The sequence below is a fragment of the Passer montanus genome, unplaced genomic scaffold (assembly GCF_014805655.1).
Source record: "Passer montanus isolate IOZ18808 unplaced genomic scaffold, ASM1480565v1 scaffold145, whole genome shotgun sequence".
In the NCBI taxonomy this organism is placed as follows: Eukaryota; Metazoa; Chordata; class Aves; order Passeriformes; family Passeridae; genus Passer; species Passer montanus.
This window is the reverse complement of record NW_024361496.1, coordinates 796,361-817,877: the sequence shown is the minus strand read 5'-3', so window position 1 is coordinate 817,877 and position 21,517 is coordinate 796,361. Positions and strand designations below refer to the sequence as shown.

The 21,517-nt window shown below is 45.7% G+C and overlaps 1 protein-coding gene across 7 annotated transcripts in view; it reads right to left on the bottom strand.

Annotated features, from left to right (window-relative positions):
• GPATCH8 (G-patch domain containing 8) overlaps positions 1-21,517 on the bottom strand; it is a 56,052-nt gene that overhangs the window by 20,341 nt on the left and 14,194 nt on the right. For 2 of the 7 annotated variants that reach the window (XM_039700888.1, XM_039700889.1), the window contains exons 2-4: positions 19,806-19,880; positions 11,922-11,994; positions 60-127 (exon numbers count right to left, since the gene is read on the bottom strand). In XM_039700888.1, the coding sequence (XP_039556822.1) occupies positions 60-127; positions 11,922-11,994; positions 19,806-19,880 (216 nt within the window). Of the gene's footprint in view, positions 1-59; positions 128-11,921; positions 11,995-14,140; positions 14,159-16,264; positions 18,310-18,803; positions 18,839-19,805; positions 19,881-21,517 lie in introns of those variants that run through there. The other 5 variants (XM_039700891.1, XM_039700890.1, XM_039700892.1 and 2 more) reach the window with 5 other exon arrangements.

The following is a 21,517-nucleotide window of genomic DNA, read 5'->3' as shown; positions in this document are numbered from 1 at the left end:
ACTTTAAATGTCTCTCCCTCCCACGCCCCAGAAGCCCTGCAGGGGTGAGGGGAGCTCACCTCCATCTCCATCCGGCCCATGCCCATGACATCATACTTGACAACGATAGGGATGGGATCTGTCCTCCCTGGAAGAGGAACACACAGAGAGGGGTCAGCAGCAGCCCAGCACCACAGCTCACTGTACACATTGGGTTTGGGTGGTTAGAGATCTTGCCTTGGAGTGCAGAGACCAGAAAGCTACAGTGAACCAAACACGAGCCATTCTCACAGCTTACAGCCAACCCTGCGCCCAGCTCCGAACGGCACCCAGGATGATAAATGCATTTTTCTGAACATTAACTGCTCATGTAAAAGCTTCTCATGGTTAATGTTCCCCCATGACAAGCCCTGGGGCAGGGCTGATAACAGGACTTGAGCCTTCTCCTCAAGGCTTCCACATCAGGCTCCTCATCTTCCCATAAGAGAAGAAGCTGCTAATCACATTTCACTGCTGCAGCTCATGAATAATCGATTAGAACTTCCCTGTGAGAGATGTGGAAGCCTCCCTCCTGCCAGCTTTTGCCCTCCCCAGGAGCAAGGAATGCTGAGGAGAAGGATGGCACAGAAGCCAAACTTCCCCCATCCCAACCACCCAGCCTGGGCCAGGGGTGGGCCCTGCTCCCCCAGCCCTGGAGCGATGCTCTGGCCGCACCGCGTCACCTGTAAGCTGTGAAAAGGACTGGTTGCGAAGAAAATTGACTTTGAACTAATCAAACTATGCTGGAGATTTATTTTTTTTAAAAAACATATCTTTAATCCACTCATAACCAGCCAAACAAAGCAAAATGGGGCAGACAAGCACTTTACTACCACAGCTTTTTTTTTTTTTTTAATTATTATTATTTTGATTTTTACATCACAACTGGCACTGGTGGTTGTGATGTAACCCACTGACAAAGTACTTACCTTCTCCAGTGCAAACCTTGAGTGAAAAAACAGAATGTTTACTTCCCTTATTACTGCTCTTGTTTGGTGTAAACAACTCTTTTGTTATACACACATACACAGGTATTATACCTTTGGGCTAAAAGATCCACACGTTGGAGTCATGCTGAAATATTCCACTGCCATCCACATGTGCAAAAGGTTAAAGTCTTTAAAACTGCCTCAGAAAACCTGGATAGGTGTGAAGTCTTTGCCAGCATCAGCCATAATTCCTGCCAAAACCACAGCTCTAGAGGGGCTTTTGAACCTTAAAGTACAGACGTGGTTTTATTCAGAAATAAATCAATTTAATTAATTACTTTATGGTTTTGTTGACATGCCCAGGAATTTGATAGGCAGGTATCCTTCAGGTCCAAAAGTAGTGATCACATTGATCTGAAATGGTTTGGACTGAGCTTTCCTTTGGATATTTAATGCTCATCTTTGACAAGGTTTCTCTTATGCCCAATGGTATAATACAGTAAGCAGTGACTGCAATTTTTAGCAAAAGGACCAAATTAAAGACAGGTTATAAAAATGACTTCCTAGGTGCAATATCACTTTCATAACGTCTCAGCCAGGGATTTACTGGTAAGTGGTGAACCCAAATGGAATGGCTGGCACCAAGTGCCAACAATTTATTGTTCCAATTGTTTTCAAGCTTTTTTCTTTTTTGGTTTGGTTTGTTTTTGGGTATTTTTGGTTTGTTTTTGTTTTGTTTCTCCAGCAATTGAGATCTTTCAATGCAGTCTCATTGGCCTGGTAAACCCCTGTACACAAACAATGCATCAGTACTTTTGCCTTCTAAGGCAGTCAAAGTTTTTTGGGTTGTTTTTATTCAATTCAAAATCTGTTTGGAAATTGCAGTAGCAAGTGCTAGTGCCCATCGTGTTGGGGGAAAAAAAATCAAGTTTGGACAGTATTAAAAATTTATGTTTAAACTGATTTTGGCAGTTCTAACACAAACAGAAACATCCCTTCTTAGCAATACCCTTTAATGAACAAGGATCAGACAAGTGTGCATAAAGAAAGGAAAGGAAAGGAAAATGAAAGACCAAGCAGAAGGATGATGGCTACAACAGAGAAAGTAAGCCTAACATTGGTGCACTGATGACAAAGGAGTAATTCAGTCTGAAAATAAAAAATTACCACTGCTAAGTTTACCATCACCACAACAAGTCCAGGATCATAACGCTGTAAAAAAGAAACACCATTTGTTAGGCAGAAACCATTAGGGGCAGAAAATAGGCCGTTTGGCAGGGAGGATGGGTAAAAAAATAATAACAGGAGGCTTCTTGCTCACCCCTCCACCCCATGACCGTGCTCTGCCCTGCAGAAGCAGGGAGCCACTGGAGCAGCTCTGAGTCCTGCTGGTGCTGGGAGAGCTCCTGGTGACAGCCCCGCTCCGAGGAGGCGCTGAGGCACATGTAAGCAGGCAATTTAAAAAGGAAACACAGCGGGATCTGAAGGAATAACAAATATTCTGGGCCAAAAGGAACTCTGCTTGCAGGTAAGAGGAGAATATTCCATGCAAAAAGCGATGCCTCTGTTTTAAACTGAACCATCATTTCATTATGAATGGAACCTCATGTGTGACATCCAGGTGACAAGTGGCACATCCAGGCACGTAGCACGGTCATGGCAGCAGTGCCAAGCCCACACGGATCCCCCTGGAGCCAGCTGGGGCAGCAGGACATGCTGCTGAGCACTGAGGTGGCCTTGCTCCTTGTCCAAGGAAAGCCACGATGGTGAAGGGACAGGGACAGGCCCAGGGCCACCCCTTGCCTGCTGGCTGCCAGGTGGGGCATGGGGAGCAGCCAAAGGGGGAAATGGGACTCGCCAAGCTCAGCTCATGACTTCTCCTTTGAAGGAACTTCCTCGAGGAAAGTTTGTCCTACTGCTGGCCAGGACAATGGGATCTTTCCCAGCAGCTAAACGTGGCTTGGACCTTGGGAGCCTCCCAGGTTTGGGTGCCTGCTGAGCCTTTCCTGTACACCAGCATGCTTTGAGATTCCAAGGTCCAGAATTCCCACAGCTCCTACCACTCAGCAGGGCTGCCAGCAGTGCCACACAGAGGGCTAATTCCCAGGGCAAATCCTGCTGTCCCTGTCCCAGCCCTCTGCACCTCACATTTAGTTTCTTTTTGAGGCAGGTCACAAACTCCCTCACAGACTGGTCACTGCACAGGCTGCAGAGCCCAAAGCAGAGAGGGCTATTGCATAAAACATTTCCACACACAGGGAAAATCTCATGGAGAGGACAGAGCAGGAACCTCCAGCAGGATGGAAAAGATAAACATCTCACTCAAGAGTCGCACCTTAGAAAACCCAATCTCAAAGGAAATTAGGTTAGTAATGATTCCCTGCACTCAGAAATGAAATGAGATTCCCAAACTGACCTGCTGTACCTGTTTTGCTTTCCTCTCCCCAAGAAATGGGAAAACCTTTCTCCCAGCTTGTGAAAAATTGCTCAGACCCAAACAAACCCTGACAGCCATCCCTTCCCAAAGCCCTGCAGTGGCAGGGGGCACGTGGCCAGGCAGGCTTCTCCAGATTCCCTTCTTTTTAACTGCATAAAGCTTTTGCATGCAAGCAAATACTTCCCCCCTGGTGCTATAAATGCATGAATCTTGGGAAGATTCATCCTAAGGCTCCAGGGCTTTGGTATCAGACACAGGTCATGTTGCATATGGAGGACTGTGGGTTCAGGGCTATGCTCTGGATGTGGCATGGATGCTCTCTGCCCTCTGGAATGGGAATATCCCAGCTGGAGCTGCCACCTGAGCCTGCCTGGAAGTGCCAGCATTATCAACACCAGCCCATCTTTTATCCCTTTTTTAACAAGTCAAAACAGAAAACAGTTTTCATCAGATTTGCAGATTCAGAGGAACTCCTCCCTCCAAAAACAGCATAATGGCAATAGAATCCCAAAATGGTCTGGGTTGGGAGGGCACTTAAAAACCACTTCCTCCATGGAACAAACAGGGACACCTTCCACTAACCCAGGTTGCTCCAAGCCCCATCCAACCTGGCCTTGGGCACTGCCAGGGATCCAGGGGCAGCCCCAGCTGCTCTGGGCACCCTGTGCCAGGGCCTGCCCACCCTCACAGGGAAGAGTTTCCTCCCAATACCCAATGTAAATTGATCCTTTATTTAATTTATAACATCTACTCCTTGTCCTAGCCCAACAGGTAAATTTCTCCATTAAAGGAGCATTCAGATATAACAGGATGAAAAAAAGTACCCCAAGAATTCTGTGTTAACATAATCCAATCAAATCTCTCCCAGTGTGTCCCTTATGCACAGTGTGTAAGCACCACAGATGTAACACAAGAACTGTAATCTTGCTTGTTTTGTTGACATCCTCATAGAAATTTCCCCCAGGTACAAGCTTTGTAGGATCCAATCCTAGAGGAGTGATTGATATCACACTTGTCACTGGAGGAGAATTTCATAAACTCAGCATCTCCAGAGGACACAGACAACAACATCTGATCTTGTTGGACATGGAGGATTTCTCCTTATTTGTTATCTTTCTGCTGCAACTGAAACCCACAGTAAGGCACAACCTTCCAGGGGCTTTTAGCTGCTCCTGGCAAGGGATTCTCACTCAGCTGAGTGCAGGGCAGGTTCATGACCACAGCACAGGGGTGGATAAGGGCTGGTTTGTTCAGTCAGTACAAAACCCATTGCAGGCTCTGGAAGGGAAACAATTGCCTGGAGTCAGCAACCAACACCTGCAGGAATGGATCCACAGGCACAGGGCTCACCTTCAGCTGCACTGTCTGGGAAGAGGGAGACAGGGAGGAGTCCCTGAGCTCATGAATGAGTTGCACTTTTAAAGGTGAGAATTTTGCAACACTCAACACTCCTGGGACTGTTTTGATACAGCATGGGAGGCTGGGCTCTGCTTCCAGGGAACAAGTCACAGGACAAGAGGGAACAGCCTCAAATTGTGCCAGGGAAGGTTTAGGTTGGATATAAGTTTCTTCCTGGGAGGGGTTGTCCAGCCTAGGCAAAACCTGCCCAGAACAGTGGTGGAGTCGCCATCCCTGGAGGGATTCAAAAGCTGTGCAGATGTGGCACCTGGGGACAGGGGTTAGTGGTGGCCTGGCACCACTGGGCTCCCTAAGAGTCTATGAGAAGCCAAGAGCTGTCCTACTGAAAATTCAGACTCCTCATTCAGTACATCAAAAGGGGAGAGAGGAGAAAATCCACTCGTTTTCACTGATGCAAAAGCCTTTGGTGCTCCTCACTGGCTAAAAAGGGCACCACATTATCAAACTCATTCCAACTGCTGCAAGAAGCAAATGAACAAACAAGGGCAAGCTTTAATCCCAGTCCCCTTTGGGAATTAGATTTGTGAGCTCATCCTGTTTATGTCAGATTTCTGGAAGGGGTCAAAACAATCAAGAGATTCAAACAAAGGTCCATCATCCTTGGTAGCAAACAAAGTTCCAGAGAGGAGAGAATGTCCTTCGAGAACACAGAAATTGCCCTGTGAATTTAATCCTTACTAAGCAGGGGAGAAATGACGAGAGAAAGTCAAGTTGTAAACATCCCAGCCACATGGAAAACTTCCAGTGGGAGCTCAAAACTTCGCAGACGCACAAACCAAGGGTGCCACTTGCAGAAAGCCAAGCTGAGGTTTGACACTGAGGCACCAAGCAGAACTTCTGCAGGGGAAGGAATGTAGTAATAGTCTGGGTCAAAAAACATCCCTACCCCAAATGCTGGGCAATGGATTAAAGAGCAACACAGAAGGTGTTGGAGCAAAACCACAATTTCTGGTTGACTGAGGACAGGAATTGAAGGTAAGAGTTGCTGTCTGTGTTCATCTTGGCAAGTGGACAGGGCTGAAGGGTCTGCTCTGATTCAGGGCTGCACTGAGGAGGAGGCAGGCTGTGCATGGCCACAGCCTCTCCTTCCCCACACTCCTCTCTCCCAGTTTAATAAAACTGCTCTTCCACTGCACCAGCAGAAAGGGCCAGAATGCCTCGTGCCAAGCCAGGCAAAGGCTGTCACAACAAACACATGGCACTGAAAGCACAATGACTGCAGATTTCACTGGCTACAGCCACTCAGGCAACACAAACTCACCACCTGTAATCAAGGGAAGGATCTTACACCTCCAAAAGCAAACAAGGGGCAACTGCTTCCCCCCAAAGGACACTGAGGCACTGAGCAAACTTCCTTTTCGGTCTGTGGTCAGCTGGGTTTTAACAAGCAGTAAGGATGGGTATGATGACAGCAACCACAGCAGGCCAGGTTTCTCAAGCTAAGTTCACATGAAAACATCACTCTTAAAACCACTGGCGTGATTTGTGTTGCAAACACAAGCATGAAAATGCTCCTCCATGTCAGGATTGAGGTTCCTGTGAGGACATGTGAAGATACAAGAAGATAAGAGCACGATCACAGCTATTTCTTGGGTAAGACTGCCAAACCAACCCATACCTAATGAATAAAGGCACTGTTAAGCACTTTTATCTGCCTCTCCTGTGTTTTCCCGTATTTGTTACAAAGCTCCAAAACCCAGAAAGAAATCTGACACTCCTGAGTCCCTCAGATGCTCATTGTTCCGTGTTCACAGGCCTGACACCATCCACCGTCTGCCTCCACGAGATCAGAGGAGCCAACAAATGGAAAACACATTAATATCTGAGCTGAAGCCATTTGGCGAGCAGGTGACAGCACCACGATTCAAGACCTTGGAATTCAAACCCTGAGCTCATTTCTCCAAGCTGCAGCTGCCAAGTGATCACATTTGTGACTGATCTCAGTTGCTCGAGTGGCCAAAGCTGTTTATTGCTCCCTGCAGCCTGAGGAACATCCAGCAAAGGCAGAGCCTGCAGCCACCTGGCAATGCCCTGAAACAGGGACTCGGATCCGGCTCCATCCCACAGCTGGGGAGCACCCAGGGCTGCCAGGAGAGGACATTTCCTGCCTGAACCATGGGATCACAGCTTCACCTGCAGCTCTGAGCAGCTTCCAGCACTTGTCAGACGCTTCTGCTCTTCCACCCTGCTCAGCCCTCGGACCAAGAGGGAATGTTTTCCCTTTTCTGAACAGATTTGGGGAGGAATGTGCCAAAGAACTGCACCACAGTGATGCTGAGGGGGGAAGTGCTGACTATATTTATCCTCACAGAATTTGCAAATCAGAGCACAAATCCACTTGTGCTTTTTCTTTTAATTGAAAGCCATGCAACAAAAATACAGCTTGATGGAAGAACTGGATTTTAGCACTTGCTAACAAATTTGCTATACCTGACTTTGCTACCTAGCTGGATGTACTCATGAAAGGATAAAATAAAGCCAAAGCACTTTCTATTAACTGCTGCTCCCTGTACCACCAGGATGATTTATACAATCAGTGTGGGGCACACCTTGGTCAACAGGAACAGTGCTGCCCTGACAGTCTGTGCAGGTTTGTTGCTTTCAGCCTGAGTGGAAGGGAACAAGGATGCAGGAAGGGTTCTCAGCCCTGCATGGCACTGCCAAGAGAGACACAGGCACAGCCCTGCCCTCTCCTCGCAGCGTTACATCAGCAGAGCTGCTCCCCAGGGAGATGGAAGCAGCTCTTCCAGAACAGTTACCCTGAAATGATGCCAAAACTTGGCTAAAAACATAAGCAAACATGAAGGAAGTTATTACTGAATAGGCAGAGGAAGCAGGGGAGAGAAGGTATTTCTTCAGGACCAAAGGCTACAGGGAAAGTTCCTGCCACTGCAAGGACCTGCCCCAAAAGGGACGTCCCTGCCCTAAACAGAACCACCTGCTGCTTCTATTTCCTGAGCACTGGAGATAATCCAAGCCCCAGCACAAACCAGCAGCCACCCACCTTGAGACTCCTTTTGGTTTCACTCTGAGCATTTTCATGACAATAAGCAAGCACTGAATGAGCTGCCTGAGCCCTTGAGGAGCAACCACAGGAACTCCAGAGCTACACTGAGCCCCCAGGTACCTGAACTGTTTGATTCACAGCTGAGACACTGGGGAGCAGCTCTCCATGACAAATTGTGTGACTGCTGTTGCCATAGCAAAGTACTACGTTGGGATTCACCTCTCAGAGATACCACAAAAGATCAGGATAATCTTGGTCTTGGGAATACTGTGGGAATGTGCAGGAAATCAATGCCTTAAAACATCAAATTAATCATACAGGACACAGTTTGTGGTGTAGGGGAACTTGCAACTGCTTCTACAGGGCTGTTTTTAAAGGGTCAATGCTGATATCAGGCAAGAATGTTTACAACAGAGAACATTAGAGAGGCAAATCTGAATACAGTTGTTACCCACACTGGCTAGGGATGAGCTGGACCTGTCCACCAGAGATGGTCAATCCTTCCTCAGAGCCCCCTCCATATGGCCAGTAAACATCAAACCTTCCTCCTGCTCTCTCCAAATCCTCCCTGCAGAGCTGCCCACCCTCCCCAGGCCCTGCTATGACCCAGGAAGCAGCAGGACAACCTACTCAGTTTCCCCTGGTTTCAATAAATGAGATTAAACTACTGGTTTCAGTCTTGCAGATATACCTCTAGAGTACTATTGTTTCATATTAAACACAAAAGTCCAAAAGAAAAAAAAAATCCAGAAGTTTTCAGCACAATTATTTTTTTCAAACAAGACTTGTCAAAAAAATTGACAGGGAAAAGGCAAAGAGCTTATAAAAATATTTTCAAGTGTACGAATCAAATTATCCCACTTCTGCACTTCAGTCTCCTGGCTTTTCACAATACTACTTTAACTTAATGGGAAATACTCATTCCAAGAGAAATCATTAGAGTGTGGTTGAATTCAGATTTCCCTCAGCCTCTCATTCCCCTCCTGACTTATGTAACTCCTAATTTATTCACAATCCTTGGGCTCATTTAGCACAGGACTTCACACGAAGGTCAGGCAATGCTTTTAACTGATCTTTTGCTAGTTTCATTTCTCCAGGAGACCACAAAATTCTCGATTATTAACTACAGGCATTCCCCCAAAGATAAAACAGACTACAATCACCATTTTCTCACTTGTCAGAGCACAACCATCCCATATCTCTATGGAAAAGTGGCTCCCTAAGCCATATTTTCCAAATTAAAAAAGATCCCTGTCAACTGGCAACCCCCTCTCCTGCTTTTTCATATTCACTGGCTGTTAGCAAGCTGAAGCACCATTTCCAAATATAACACAAGTTATTTGTGGGGAAAAAAATGATGAAAAACATCAGGGAAAGAGATGAGCTGAAGGATGACTCTGCTGGATTCCTTACGAGCATCCCTGGAGCAGGACTCCAGCACTGTCCCTGCCTGATGCCCACTCAGCACACAGCCCAAATTCAGTGAAAGATGCAGATGTTTCAGCCAGAACACAGCTGGGGACAGCCACATCACTCAGGGCATGGGCTCTGTGCTTCCCTACCCAAGGGCTCAGCTTTTCTCAGTAACAAGATTTACACCACAAGGCAGCTGCCCCAGGGGGTAAAACACCTCCCCCTGTGGAATTTTCCTGAGAATGAACCACGGTGCATCACACGGGCAGATTTTTACCACCAGCAACTGGCAAGGGTAGATTTTAGACTGCTGCAGGTTCCACCCAGAGACAGATCTCTCACCACTGGACTCCATCCCCCAGCGGGTGGCCAGAATGAAGGAACCACCACAGGGTGAAGTCCTGCAGTGTGAGGTTCTTGCTGAACAGCACCACAACACTACAAGAAAGAAACATCTGCCAGGCAGAAATGTAACACAGCATCACTTTGGGATTCAAGAGAACTAAAGAGGGAGCCCAAACTCACATGAAGATCTAGAATTAAAAGCAACATCACAAAACTCAGCACACTGAACTCATCCACTTCCTTTTAAGCTGAAGTGCACAGAAAGTAGCTAAATGCAGTATCAATTCCATACATACAACCCAAAATTTTTGAAATTTTGATGTGAGGACCTTCTGCAGGAGGTCAGAACCACACCCACAGCTCAAGGCTGCTTGAGGGGCTCTGTTTTTGCTGCACCTCCTCACCACAGGCTGTGTAAGATTTTAGCTCAAGCAGTGTCAAGCAGGAAGAATTCAACAGGAACACACCTACATCTCTTTAGAAACCTCTCCTGGTCTTTCCTGAACAAGGGAGTGTGGAAGATGGGAAGAACTTCTGTTCTGCTCCTCCCTTCTCACTGCACATTAAATGACTTTACTCTTCAAACTCTTAGAATAAGATTAAAATTGGATGCAAATGTTTCCTTCCTGACATTTTATATTTGGATTTTTGGGCCAATCTAAGATTCATGTAGAAAGGTCACTGGATAATGAATTAAACACTCCCAACACAATCATCACCAATGCCACAGGCACAGGCTCTGGCTGCTGAGAACTTGGAGGAGAAAAGCTGGAGCAGCAGCAGCCTCCCTTCCACACCCTCTGCCTGCCCAGATCTATGGAGAAGTTGGCTGGCAGGTGGACAAGGCACTTCTGCCTCCCAAAAGGGCTGAAACTCCTGCACACGCTCCAAAGCCTATGTCAGGAAGGTTTCAGTACAGAACTGGGTTACATTGGTGTGTTATTTTCACTCCTGTGTTCCTGTGACCAAGCAGGAGGCACAGGAAAGCCCTCAGAGCCCACACCCACGATTTGCTCCCAACCAGCAGAGCTCCAATGATGTGTGAGAGATCTGGAACAGCTCCAGCAGAGTCAGAGGCACAGGGGGAGCAACTAAATCTGGACAAGACTCAAAGTGCAAATTCCTGCTTGGCCCATGGGACACGGTGACACCACCACCCCCTGCCCCGACTCCAGACCTAGCTCCACAGCCCATGCTCACTCCCTGCAGCACCCTGGGCCCTTGGGCTGTGCTTTGGGATCCACCCAGGGCTGGGACAAGGCTCTTCCTTCTTTCAAGTCTCTGCTGTTTTCACACTGGTGACACACAGAGCAATACAGGGCACCCCAAAGAGAGAACACTGAGTTCCACCCTGTGATGCACATCCCGTGTCCCAAAGGAAAGGCCCAGAGGTAACAGCTACAACCCCAGCTGAGATCTGGCCCCAGCAGGGACATGAGGGCACTGGAGAGTGCCCTGCATCAACCACAGAACTCCACTGAAATCACACAGAGGAATCCAGAATCATTAACCTGCAAGGCAGTGCAGCCTGAGAGGTTAGAGAGCCTTAGTCCAGGGATTAATAAGCATTCCCAGAGTCTGGAGAATTCATTACCTCTGCACAATCCTCCACAGCACAGACACCCCCATGTCTAAGGGGCTCACTCATGGAACATGGATTACAAGCTCCCAGGTCTTCAGACTATGGGCACAGAAACATGAGTGAGTTACTGAGGGGTCAGGGCACACCTGAGCCTCAAATGCTTCCACAGGTTTCTACAGAAATGGGCTTCAGTGTCACAGGAAGAATTCAGGCTCAAGACAGCAAGGTCTGGTGTGTGCTGGGCCAACCAGCACTTTGGTGTGCCAGTGAGATTTGCTAATCCCTGATAAACTGCTGGGAACAGGAATAAGTCCAACCTGTGACAGTCCCGTGGAGAAACCAGGAGTGAGCCTCTCCCATCCAGAGAACCTCTGCCACCACTTCCCATCTCCAGTGGGCCCTTTCCTGGCCTTCTAATGGCTTCTGACCCCGGTGAGCACTGACAGGTCATGGGAACTACCTCCAATCTTTAATTCTTCAACACCAAAACACCAGCACAGCTGGAAGCTGCACCACTCCCTGTCAGTGTGGAAAGTGAATCCTCCTTCCTCCACAGACTCTCACACATCCACCACACACAGCTCTAACCTGTACCAACAAGGGAGGCTGCAGCTTCCACTTGCAAACTGCCAAAAACGAAACTCAACAGTGCAATTGTTTGGATATATTAATGATGGAAAGAAAATCTAATCTAGGAACAAAAAGCAGAAATAATTTTGTTAAAGACCGAGGCTGGAGTTGAAGGTTTCAGACACAAGGGACTGGACTTACCCTGCAGTGACTTTCCCAATCCCTGGCCCAGCTTCCACCCATGTTTCTGGAGTAAGCGATGTCCAATATTATCCTGACAGACAGAACAGAGAAAACAAACCAAAAATATTCCAATAATATATTCTTCCCTTCCCGCTGACATTTAAACATGTGATGAGCAAGAGATTTTTCTACATATATATGCATGCAAAAAATGCTACTGAAAAGGCAATATATGCCCAATAAAGGGAAAGACAAATGTCAAAAATTGCTGGCTAGAATTTTTCCAGGGGGATGGGTATTGGGGACGGTCACTTTCTGATGGTGTGCTGGGCAACTTTTGTGCATCACGTTTAAAAGAAATAAAAAATAATAAAACTAAAAAGCAATGTGGAAGAAAATAAAGTGTACCAATAAAAATTGACAGTAAAAGGCATAAAATCAAGCTATTTATACAATCATATCCATCACCTAGACAGCACCACTTAAGATTTTTTTGGTAAAGAAAATCTACAATGTGTTTAGTCATTTTGTTTGTGTGTCAGGCTTTTATAATACTGAGTAAGTTGTAAGTGCAAGACTGCCCCACCACTAGAAACCAAAACACAATCAGAGCAAAATCCAGGCTAGACTTGATTGGGTTTTTTTTTATATATGTATATATATATATAAACTAGCATGCAGCCAATATTAAACTGAAAAAACAGTGAGGTTAGTAAAACAAAAAAAAAATCAATTAAATAAAATGAGCTCAAGCACAGACTGGGTGATGCATTTCACATGTAAACTAACAAAAATACTAAGATGTTAGAATGAAACAGGCCTAGCAATAAGTTAACAGCAAGGAACCATTAGTGCATGTAGGGGAAACAATAAGCATAATGTCTCATCTTCCTGAAAAAAAAAAAAGCTATTTTGGAATAACTGGAAAAGTACTGATGCAGCAATTAAGTGTCAGCTTTGGCAGTGGGGCTGAGCAGGGCTCAGTGTGGAAATTGTTGTGTTTTATGCAAGGTTTCTGCCCCCAGACAAAGAGCAGAGCACTCGAACCACCTCAGTGACCAGTTTACCCAGTTACAGGCAGTGACCAGCTCCTCAGAGAAGGACTCTTGGCTGGGACCATGCTCACCTTCCAACCACAAAAAATAAAAATAAAAATCAGATATGAACTTGCTGATTATTAATTCTCATCAGGCAAATCACAACCCAAGTATCACAGAAACATCCTGAATTATAACAGGATGTGACTCCAGAATACTGAGTGGTACATGAAATCCAAAAAATAATTCATCTATATGCTGCAGGTTTCTTTAATTAAATAATCATCATCAACAGAAACCAGAGTAGGTTTTGTCACTCCACAGTGAAGAAAATGACCACAAGGTTTGCACAACTTTGGTGAATCAGCTTGAAAGGCACAACCTTCCCAAAGATATTGGCTGCATGGATACGTTTTTCCTCAAAAAGATGTTATCAAGTACAAATTTTGGATTTTTTTTCTGATAGCCTAGTAAAGTCACACATTTTGTATTCCTGTATTTCCCAAGGAATAATGCACATTTTTCCCACACTTCTGGCTCTGCCCCAGGGCATAATTAGGGTTACATGGAAAAAAAAAAATTAAACCAGGAGACATAAGGAAACTTCCGGGGACAAAAGGTCAAATAAAAAAAAAAATTAAACCAGGAGACATAAGGAAACTTCTGGGGACAAAAGGTCAAATAAAAAAAAAAATTAAAAAAAATTAAAAAAACCCAAAACACCAAAACCCAAAAAAACCCAAAAAAAAAAAACCAAAAAAAAACCAACCACCACTAAAGAAAACCAAACAGGGATGGATCCCCACCACAGGCACCACGGAGAAGGCTCTGTTGGGAAGACAGGAACACTTACCTGCAGGAACACCTGGGCAGGCCAATCCCAAGGGCCACAGAGGGGCTGCAGCTTGGGATATGTTTGGGATAAGGCACTAACTGCCCTACCCTGACAAAGGATCATTGAATCTAAAAGTTGGTGCTGACAAAAATGGCTGCGTTTTCCAAAAGGAAAAAAAAAAAGAAAAAACAAAAAAGAAAAACCAAAAGAATTGAAAGGACAAGGAGTACTTTGCAGTCGTGGCCAAAGGGAGATGAGACATTGTGCTGACTGTGTGTGTTATGAATGCACTAAAATAAAGACAGATGAAGCAGAACGCTATTCCAAAAGCAGTGCAAGTGGAGTGAAAGCATTTCCATACGAACCTGGCTTTAAAAACTGGGCTGTCAAAAGAACAGTTAAATGTAACACAAAGTAAGAAACTGTCCAATCACTAATGGTAGTTTTTTTCTTTTGCTTTGTTTTCAATTCACTGCTTGCAAGTAATGTATTTATTAAAGAAGAGTGAAAGCATAAAATAAATTCCACAAGTCAAGACCAGCTGGGAGATTCAAGAGCGGTGTGTTGTGACTGACAGTGAAGGGGGAAACAAATGTTAAAGGGAAAAAGAAAAATTTAGAAAGGTTATACACATTAGCACCACTTTTACAGACCCACTCAAGAGGATGGTCCTGAGTTGTTTGACATAAATTGGAATCATGCCTGAACACTGCCCTCTCCCAGTTCCCAGGTTGTTCCCCCACCAAACTTTTCCATTTGTTTGTTTATGCAGTGGAACTACTCCCTAATTTTAGATCCTACTCAACTGAAATGGAGCATCTCCTGTTGAACTGAGTAAGGAGAACAACTCTAATAATTTAAAATTAACATTTGAGTTGAGATCTGGCCATCCCTTTGCTCCTTTCTGGCCATGTTCAGCTCCTCCCTCTTTTTCCAATGGCTAACCCAGACCTCTGATGCAGGCAGACTGACAGAACTGCTCTTCAGTGCAAATCCTGCCCTAAAAATTAAATAATGGAAGGCCAAGCTCGCTTAATCCCACGTGAGAGCCTGTCTGCTCTCTAGGGAGTATCAGGGATATTGGGACCAAAATGTGACATGGGACAACAAATGTTGTAACAGCTGACAGCTTTTTTTTTAAGTGCAGATTTAAGTGAAAGTTCTGTAAAGTACAGCTACTTTCATATAGAAGAGATGGGGCTTTTCACAGCAAGCTTCCTGCCCATGTCATGAGCTGTCACTCCTTTTGAACAGACTATCCTCACACTGCAGCAGTTTTCCTGCAGAAGAGCTGCAGTGATCCACAGAAACACCACAGCCCTAGGAGGACACCCCTCATTCCTCAGTAGAGGGCATGAGTCTCCTCACTTTCTTCCTCTGCCACTTGGGAGCTCCTTGTATTACAGCCACAATAAAAATTATTGAGGCAGCCAAACTAAGTCTCCCAAAAGGTGCTTGGGTGAGCAAGGGAGCTCTCCTGGACCACGTGGGCACAGGCTGTGGGATGCTCCATGCAGGGAGAAGGGCTCAGCAGCTCTGGGTGGGACAATGCCAGCTCTGGAGCAGGGCAGCACTGATGGAGAGCTCTGCTCTAATGACAAAGCAGAACTTCTCCAAAGGTGTAGGAAATGCAAGGCCTTGGGTCTACCAGACCTTCACAGAGCTGGGAAAGCTGCTTTGGAAAAACCTCATCCAAAGTGCCTGGGCTCCAGCAGCTCTAACTGGCCTCCCAGATCCCCATCCTGCGCCCTTGCTTGCCTTCCATGCAGATCAGTGATTCCTGAGCAGGACATCCCCAGAACAAATTTCTGATAAAGGTCCTGGCCAATCAAAAAAAAATTGCTTACAATTATAAGATGGGTAGAAGTCCAAGGTTTTGATGATGCCTGTGGGATGTAACCCACATCAGCAGTTTTGCCTAGCACAGGTTTTCCATGAGATCCCCACGATCCCATCGCTCATCCCAGCTCGGGCAGGAACCATTCCTCTCTTGAGTGGATTGTAAGCTGTGCTGACTGTGTATGGAGGAATCTATAAGCAAGGATCAGATGCTACTGGGTGAACCCATGCAAACAAGAGGTTGAAAAGATTCCCAAAACAAAACCTAGAGCTCACTACAGATGACACAATGAAGACCAGAGAGAAAAGCCAAATAGTAATGCTACACCATTCAGCTTCCAGAAGCACATTATTTATAGCGCTGTCCACATATGGCTGCTGCTAAATGTCAAATCAGCAGCCTCATCAAATGACACTTTGGAACTAGTGGAGTCCACAGATCCGTACAGATTTCCAGCGGCACAGCCCGGCTGGGCCAGGCTGTGCCAGCCCCTGGTGTCCAAGCACCACCGACTGCAGCCTGGCACGGGGCTCCAGGCGCCCCGCACGGCACCGAGCAGCATTAGAGAGGGGAAAGGACGTGTTAGTCAGGACAAGGACAAACTAACAAGCTCCAGGATAAGTGGGTGATTCCCAGGCTGGCCTCCAACCTGCAGCGGTGACGGCGTGGGTCCACCCCTGACACTGCCTGCACGGGGCCAGGGCTGCTTCCTGGGGGCTCTAAGGGCTGTCTCCTACTCCATCTGCACTGCTGGGATGAGGAAAACCAGGAATTCACAGCAAAGAGACTCAATAAACAAGTAGAGATAAGGAATTAATGTGGAGAAAATCTGGATTCTATTAAAGCTGCAATAATTTGTGACTTCCCATTCAAGTACCTGAACTCAGTGAACTCATAATGCCCCAAAACAAATGCATGCAGCTTCTTGAGTTTAGAAAAAAGGGTGAAGTGCTCTGATTTTTCAAGGACACCAATGACTGCACTGACATGAACAGCCAGTGTAAGTGCAGCATCTTTCAAAGCACAACAAGAAAAAATGTTACTTGTGGGGGGGAAAAATATCAGTATTTGTAGCTCTGAAGAGTCCATTGATATGAAATACTTTCTTCAATTTAGTAATGGAAAACAGCTGGCACTTGTTCAGGCCACGTCCATCCCTAGCTCCTGACAGCTCTGTTTTCCATAAATGTACTCTGGTTAGAGTCCCATGTTTCAGAGCAGACATCTTTGGCCTAAATGAGCTGTACACAGCAGGATTTCCACAGGAACACCATCACCAGTAGGCTAATTGAGGACACGTTTCAACATTGTAATGATCTGTAGACTCCCAAACCTATTTTTCCAGCCACCTTTGAGTTGCATGCTGTAGCAGTACAGTCAGCACCTCTCAACAGATAATGCTGCAGAGATGGATGTCACATCAGTGGGGACTGTCACAGGGACATGGCACAGGAAACACTCCCCCCATCTCCAAACACCTGCAGGCTTTGGAGCACCTTCCTGTCACTAAGATGTGGGAAGCTGCAAGGAACACATTTATGAGAATATACTAAATCCACTCTTTGTTCTGAAGAATGACATTTTAACTGGCAAGCACTTTGATTTCCCACAGTCATAAACACAGGGTGGTCACCACCCAAACTGCTTCCATACCATGAAGCACAGGTTCATTCATGACTCTGAGCAGACTCCTTGGAAAAGGCCAGTTGGATTGTTAACAGAGAACTTGTTAAGGATTAAAACCCAATTCATTAATATTGAAAATACTTAGATGTGTGGCAGTCCTAAAACAACAATTTGCCTTTCCTCTTTCCCTCTCAATTTTGGTTCTGGGTGAGCAAACAGCATAAAATAGAAGGAAAGAAAAGCCAAAAGAGCAGAATGAACCCTCCTTTCCTGGTGAAACATCTTGCAGGAGAGGTACCCCACTGAATTCTGCCAAGGAAACTGTCCCTTCTGGTCATGTGTGTAATTTGCCAATTAAAAGAGCACACTGATCATTAATAGTGTGGAAGCAAAATCACCTTCACAGGTGTCAGGAAACACAACAAAGTAATTCCTGCTTCCCAGATGGGGAATTAAGGAATCAACAATGTATTTTTACAAAGACCATGTGAAACCTCAGAAATTATCAGTTTGCTTCTGACTGCAGTCTCTGATACCACCCTTGCTCAGGCCAAAACCACCCCCCATGCAGCAGCCACAGCTCTGAAATCCTGGGATGGACAGAGCACAGCTGTCCTGAGGAGTGCTGGAGTCACCATCCTCAGAAGGGTTCACAGGCCATGGAGAAGTGGCATTGGGGACATGGGTTAGGGGTGGCCTTGGCAGTGCTGTGGGATTGCCTGGACTCAATGAGCTTAGAGGGATTTTCCAACCTTAATGATTCTGTGATTCTCTTATTTCAGACAAAAGAAGAGTGGAACAAACTTGATTTTAAAGAACAAGTTGAGGTCTTAACACTTTCTCCTCACAAAACAAGCCATTCTCTTGTCCTCTTCATCCAACTGTTTCCAATTAGGTTGAACTGTATCTACCAAGGAGTTGTAAAGATTAAAAATGTCCTGACATTTGGATAGTGAGAGACAAGAATAAAATATTGAAGCCATAATTTAATTTATTTTTTCTGCTGCAGTTCAGCCTTAATCAAACTGCACACAGCATTACTCCTGATCTGCACAGTGAGCCCACATGAGCACAGTGGGCCCAGGGTATCTGCTCATGCTTTACACACTTCCATAGGCATCCTTCCCTCTGGATCACCAGAGATGTAATCTGTGACCTCTTCTACTCCTTGCTTTGGGAAAGCACTTTTGGAAATCAGGTAACCAGTCTAGTCTGTAAGCAGCATTTGAATTATTTTGAAATGCTAATTTCCAGTGTGGCCCAGAGTAGGCTACCAACATGTATTTCCCATTATATTTCCATCCAGCTTGGCATTTGAATTCAAATCCCCGTGTCCCAAGGTGAGACTGAAGTATTCAGGAGAAGAGTGAATACCAATTCCCATCTCTGCAGCATTATCTCATGCGTCATCAATTACTGCCATGCCTAAATCTAGCATCATGCCAGCACATTAAGACAGTAGGTACTATATGCAGTGTTCACTGGACCAGAAGAACAGAAATAAGAAGGGGAAAGGAAACCCTAGAGAAGAAATTAAAAAAGGCAGACCGTGCAATACAAACCAGATCATGGCTGCTTAGCTAATATGGGCCAACTGCTGCGGAAGAAAAACGTCGAACACCCCAAGTTGTGTAAATTTTTGGTAAACATCTAACACGCACACAAACACACACAACACCAACCTACACACCAACAAAAATATATAGTGGGCTTTGGCTAACACTGGCTCTTCTAAGGGCTGACTAATGTGGAGAAATTTTAACAGAACTTCAATTAATAGGCAAAAGAAACACCTGACAAGTACTTTTTAAACAAAAATCTACACTTAATCAGAACACCACTAAGTGTCCCTTGATTATTCACTACAAGTTTATTATCTTGTTTCAGATGAAACTGCAAATGAAACTTAGCTAAAGCTACATGACAAATGTGGCTCCAGTTTAAGCTGAACAAGCTGCTGTGCCTAAAACCAGCAGAAGGTGCTTCACAGAGAAAAATTAAAAGGCTCCAAAAAGATTAAAAAATTAAAACTAAATAAAACCTCATTTTTTCCCATCTTACAGCAGGAGTCTTCACACCTAACTCAAGGTAAAGCAATTTTAGAGAAAGGCTGAGGGCAGCTTCAGCTCCATGGGGAAGGACTGCTGGACTAACACTGATCCCCGTCTCCATACCGCCAGGTGTCATTCTAACACTTTAAACACAACGGTACTTTTCCAAAAATATAAACTAAAAAGGATCAAAATGTATTTCACTACACTATTCCATAAGATCCCACTTAAATTAAACTGATTCTTGAAAGAAAAGTATAAAACCTTAAAATAAATATCTATGAATAAATGTATTACTTAAAATAATTCCACGTTGAACTCAAATTTCAGGTTTTCATTTTAAGACTACTTCAAGATTAAATCCCAGGCCCACTTAAGGTCAGCATGCAGTTTACCACCAATTACCCCTCACTGCCACCAAGGAGCCCACTGCTCTCAGTTTGGGTGCATTCACATCAAGGAGCATCCGACACGGCCGAACTGCGGGAGCGCTGCTGCTCGGGGGGGCCTTACCGATTCGATGGGCTTGTCCAGAGACGCCTGCTCTATCTCCAGGTGCCCCTCTTCATACTGATCAAAGTGATTGCCCTGCAAGAGAAAACCAGCTCAGCTCCACAGCACACGCTTCCAACAGTTATTGGACAGACACGTTTGGTTAGTGTTACATTTCATACAAATTTGCTAAAAAATTAACTTATTAAATACAGGCACAATTCAGTGGATCAGCTACAAGGACAAAAAACCCTAAAAATAAGTAAATTTTATGATGATCATAAACTATTAAAGTTGGCAAAATACCAAACATTTATAATGACAATGCTTCTAGATGTTTTTCCTTAGAAAGTCTATGAAAACACTGAGCACAAGCACCAGTGCCAGCATGGAAATCACACATGACAAGGCGCAGCAGGAATGGATGTCCCCACCACCAGAAGGCTTTCCCTGCACCAGGAATTTTCTTGAGGGATACATATGGCTTCATACACCTTAAGCCAACAAAACCCCACAGTGGTACCAAAGGAAACCTGTCCCTGTGCCCAGAGTGCTGGTCCATGGTGTGGAGCAGCCCTTCCCACAAACCTGAGCAGTGCTCTGTCCATGGAAGTGATCCCCCAATAAACCACACAGCCTTATTCCCGACCTGAAGCAGCCCCCCTGCCAGCTGACCACCACCCCCCTTGCAAAAGTTGCATCTTCCCTTGTTTTTGGGTGAATTCTGAGCATGTAGGTCCCTGAGCTAGGAAGGCAATGGCAATCTTTGATCTCCAGAACAAGTGCTGGGAGTGCTGGAGGAACACAACAATGAAGGGCCATTTCAGGAAAAGCAAACACCTCCACTGCAGCTCTGCCATAATTTGAGGTTTCTAAAACCTCAAATTCCTGACATTTCAAACATGGTGAACCACTTTTGGCTGTTCAGTAGGTCCATGATGTAACACATCCACTGTCACTGGCACAGACCTGGAAAGGAAACACTCGGACTTTCCAGCTGCAAACTTGGAAGCAAAAGAAGTGAGATTCCAGCAGTTGGGATGAGGCCAAAAGCCACTGCAGGGGGTGGCTTCAGTGGGCTCTCCTACATTCCCAGGCCCCACTCAGCGTCACAGAAACTCCGGGAGGTGCCAAGCCTTGGCTGCCACCCCCCACTCCCCCCCTCAGGCCCTGCAGTACCACTGGCTGCTCTGTGCACACCAAACCCCTGGCAGGTTCTATTTGCATCCCAGCTCCACAATCCCTTGGAGCAGGAACACACAACACTGCTGCCAAGAGAAACAAGTTGTCACCCTCCTCCTTCGACCAATACCAACTTTTCCTTCTGCAAGAATTTTAATGGAAGCCAGCACCCGAAAGAGCAAACTGCAGTTGTAACAGACTGACAGTTGGGATACTACAAGCCAGGCAGCAGCCTCCAAAAATCCTCTGGAAGGAGTGTTCCTAGGCAGGAATGCAAATCTGCGAGGGAACATCTTGACTAAAGCCTGGTGCCAAGAGAAGGTGCTTTGATGCTGGTGCCCCAACTTCCAGCCCATCCATCATCTGCAGGCCCTGGTGGTAAATTCACCCTGGCCATGCTGTGCTCCCGGGCATCATCTTTCCTGTGGCCTCTCCAGAGCAAATCTGGGGTTTAATCTGCAGGCAGCAATCCACTCCCTTTCTTCTTCTTTTTTTTTTTGGACAGCCTTCAAGGAGCAAGCTGAAGGCAAACTTACTATGCACAAGCAGTC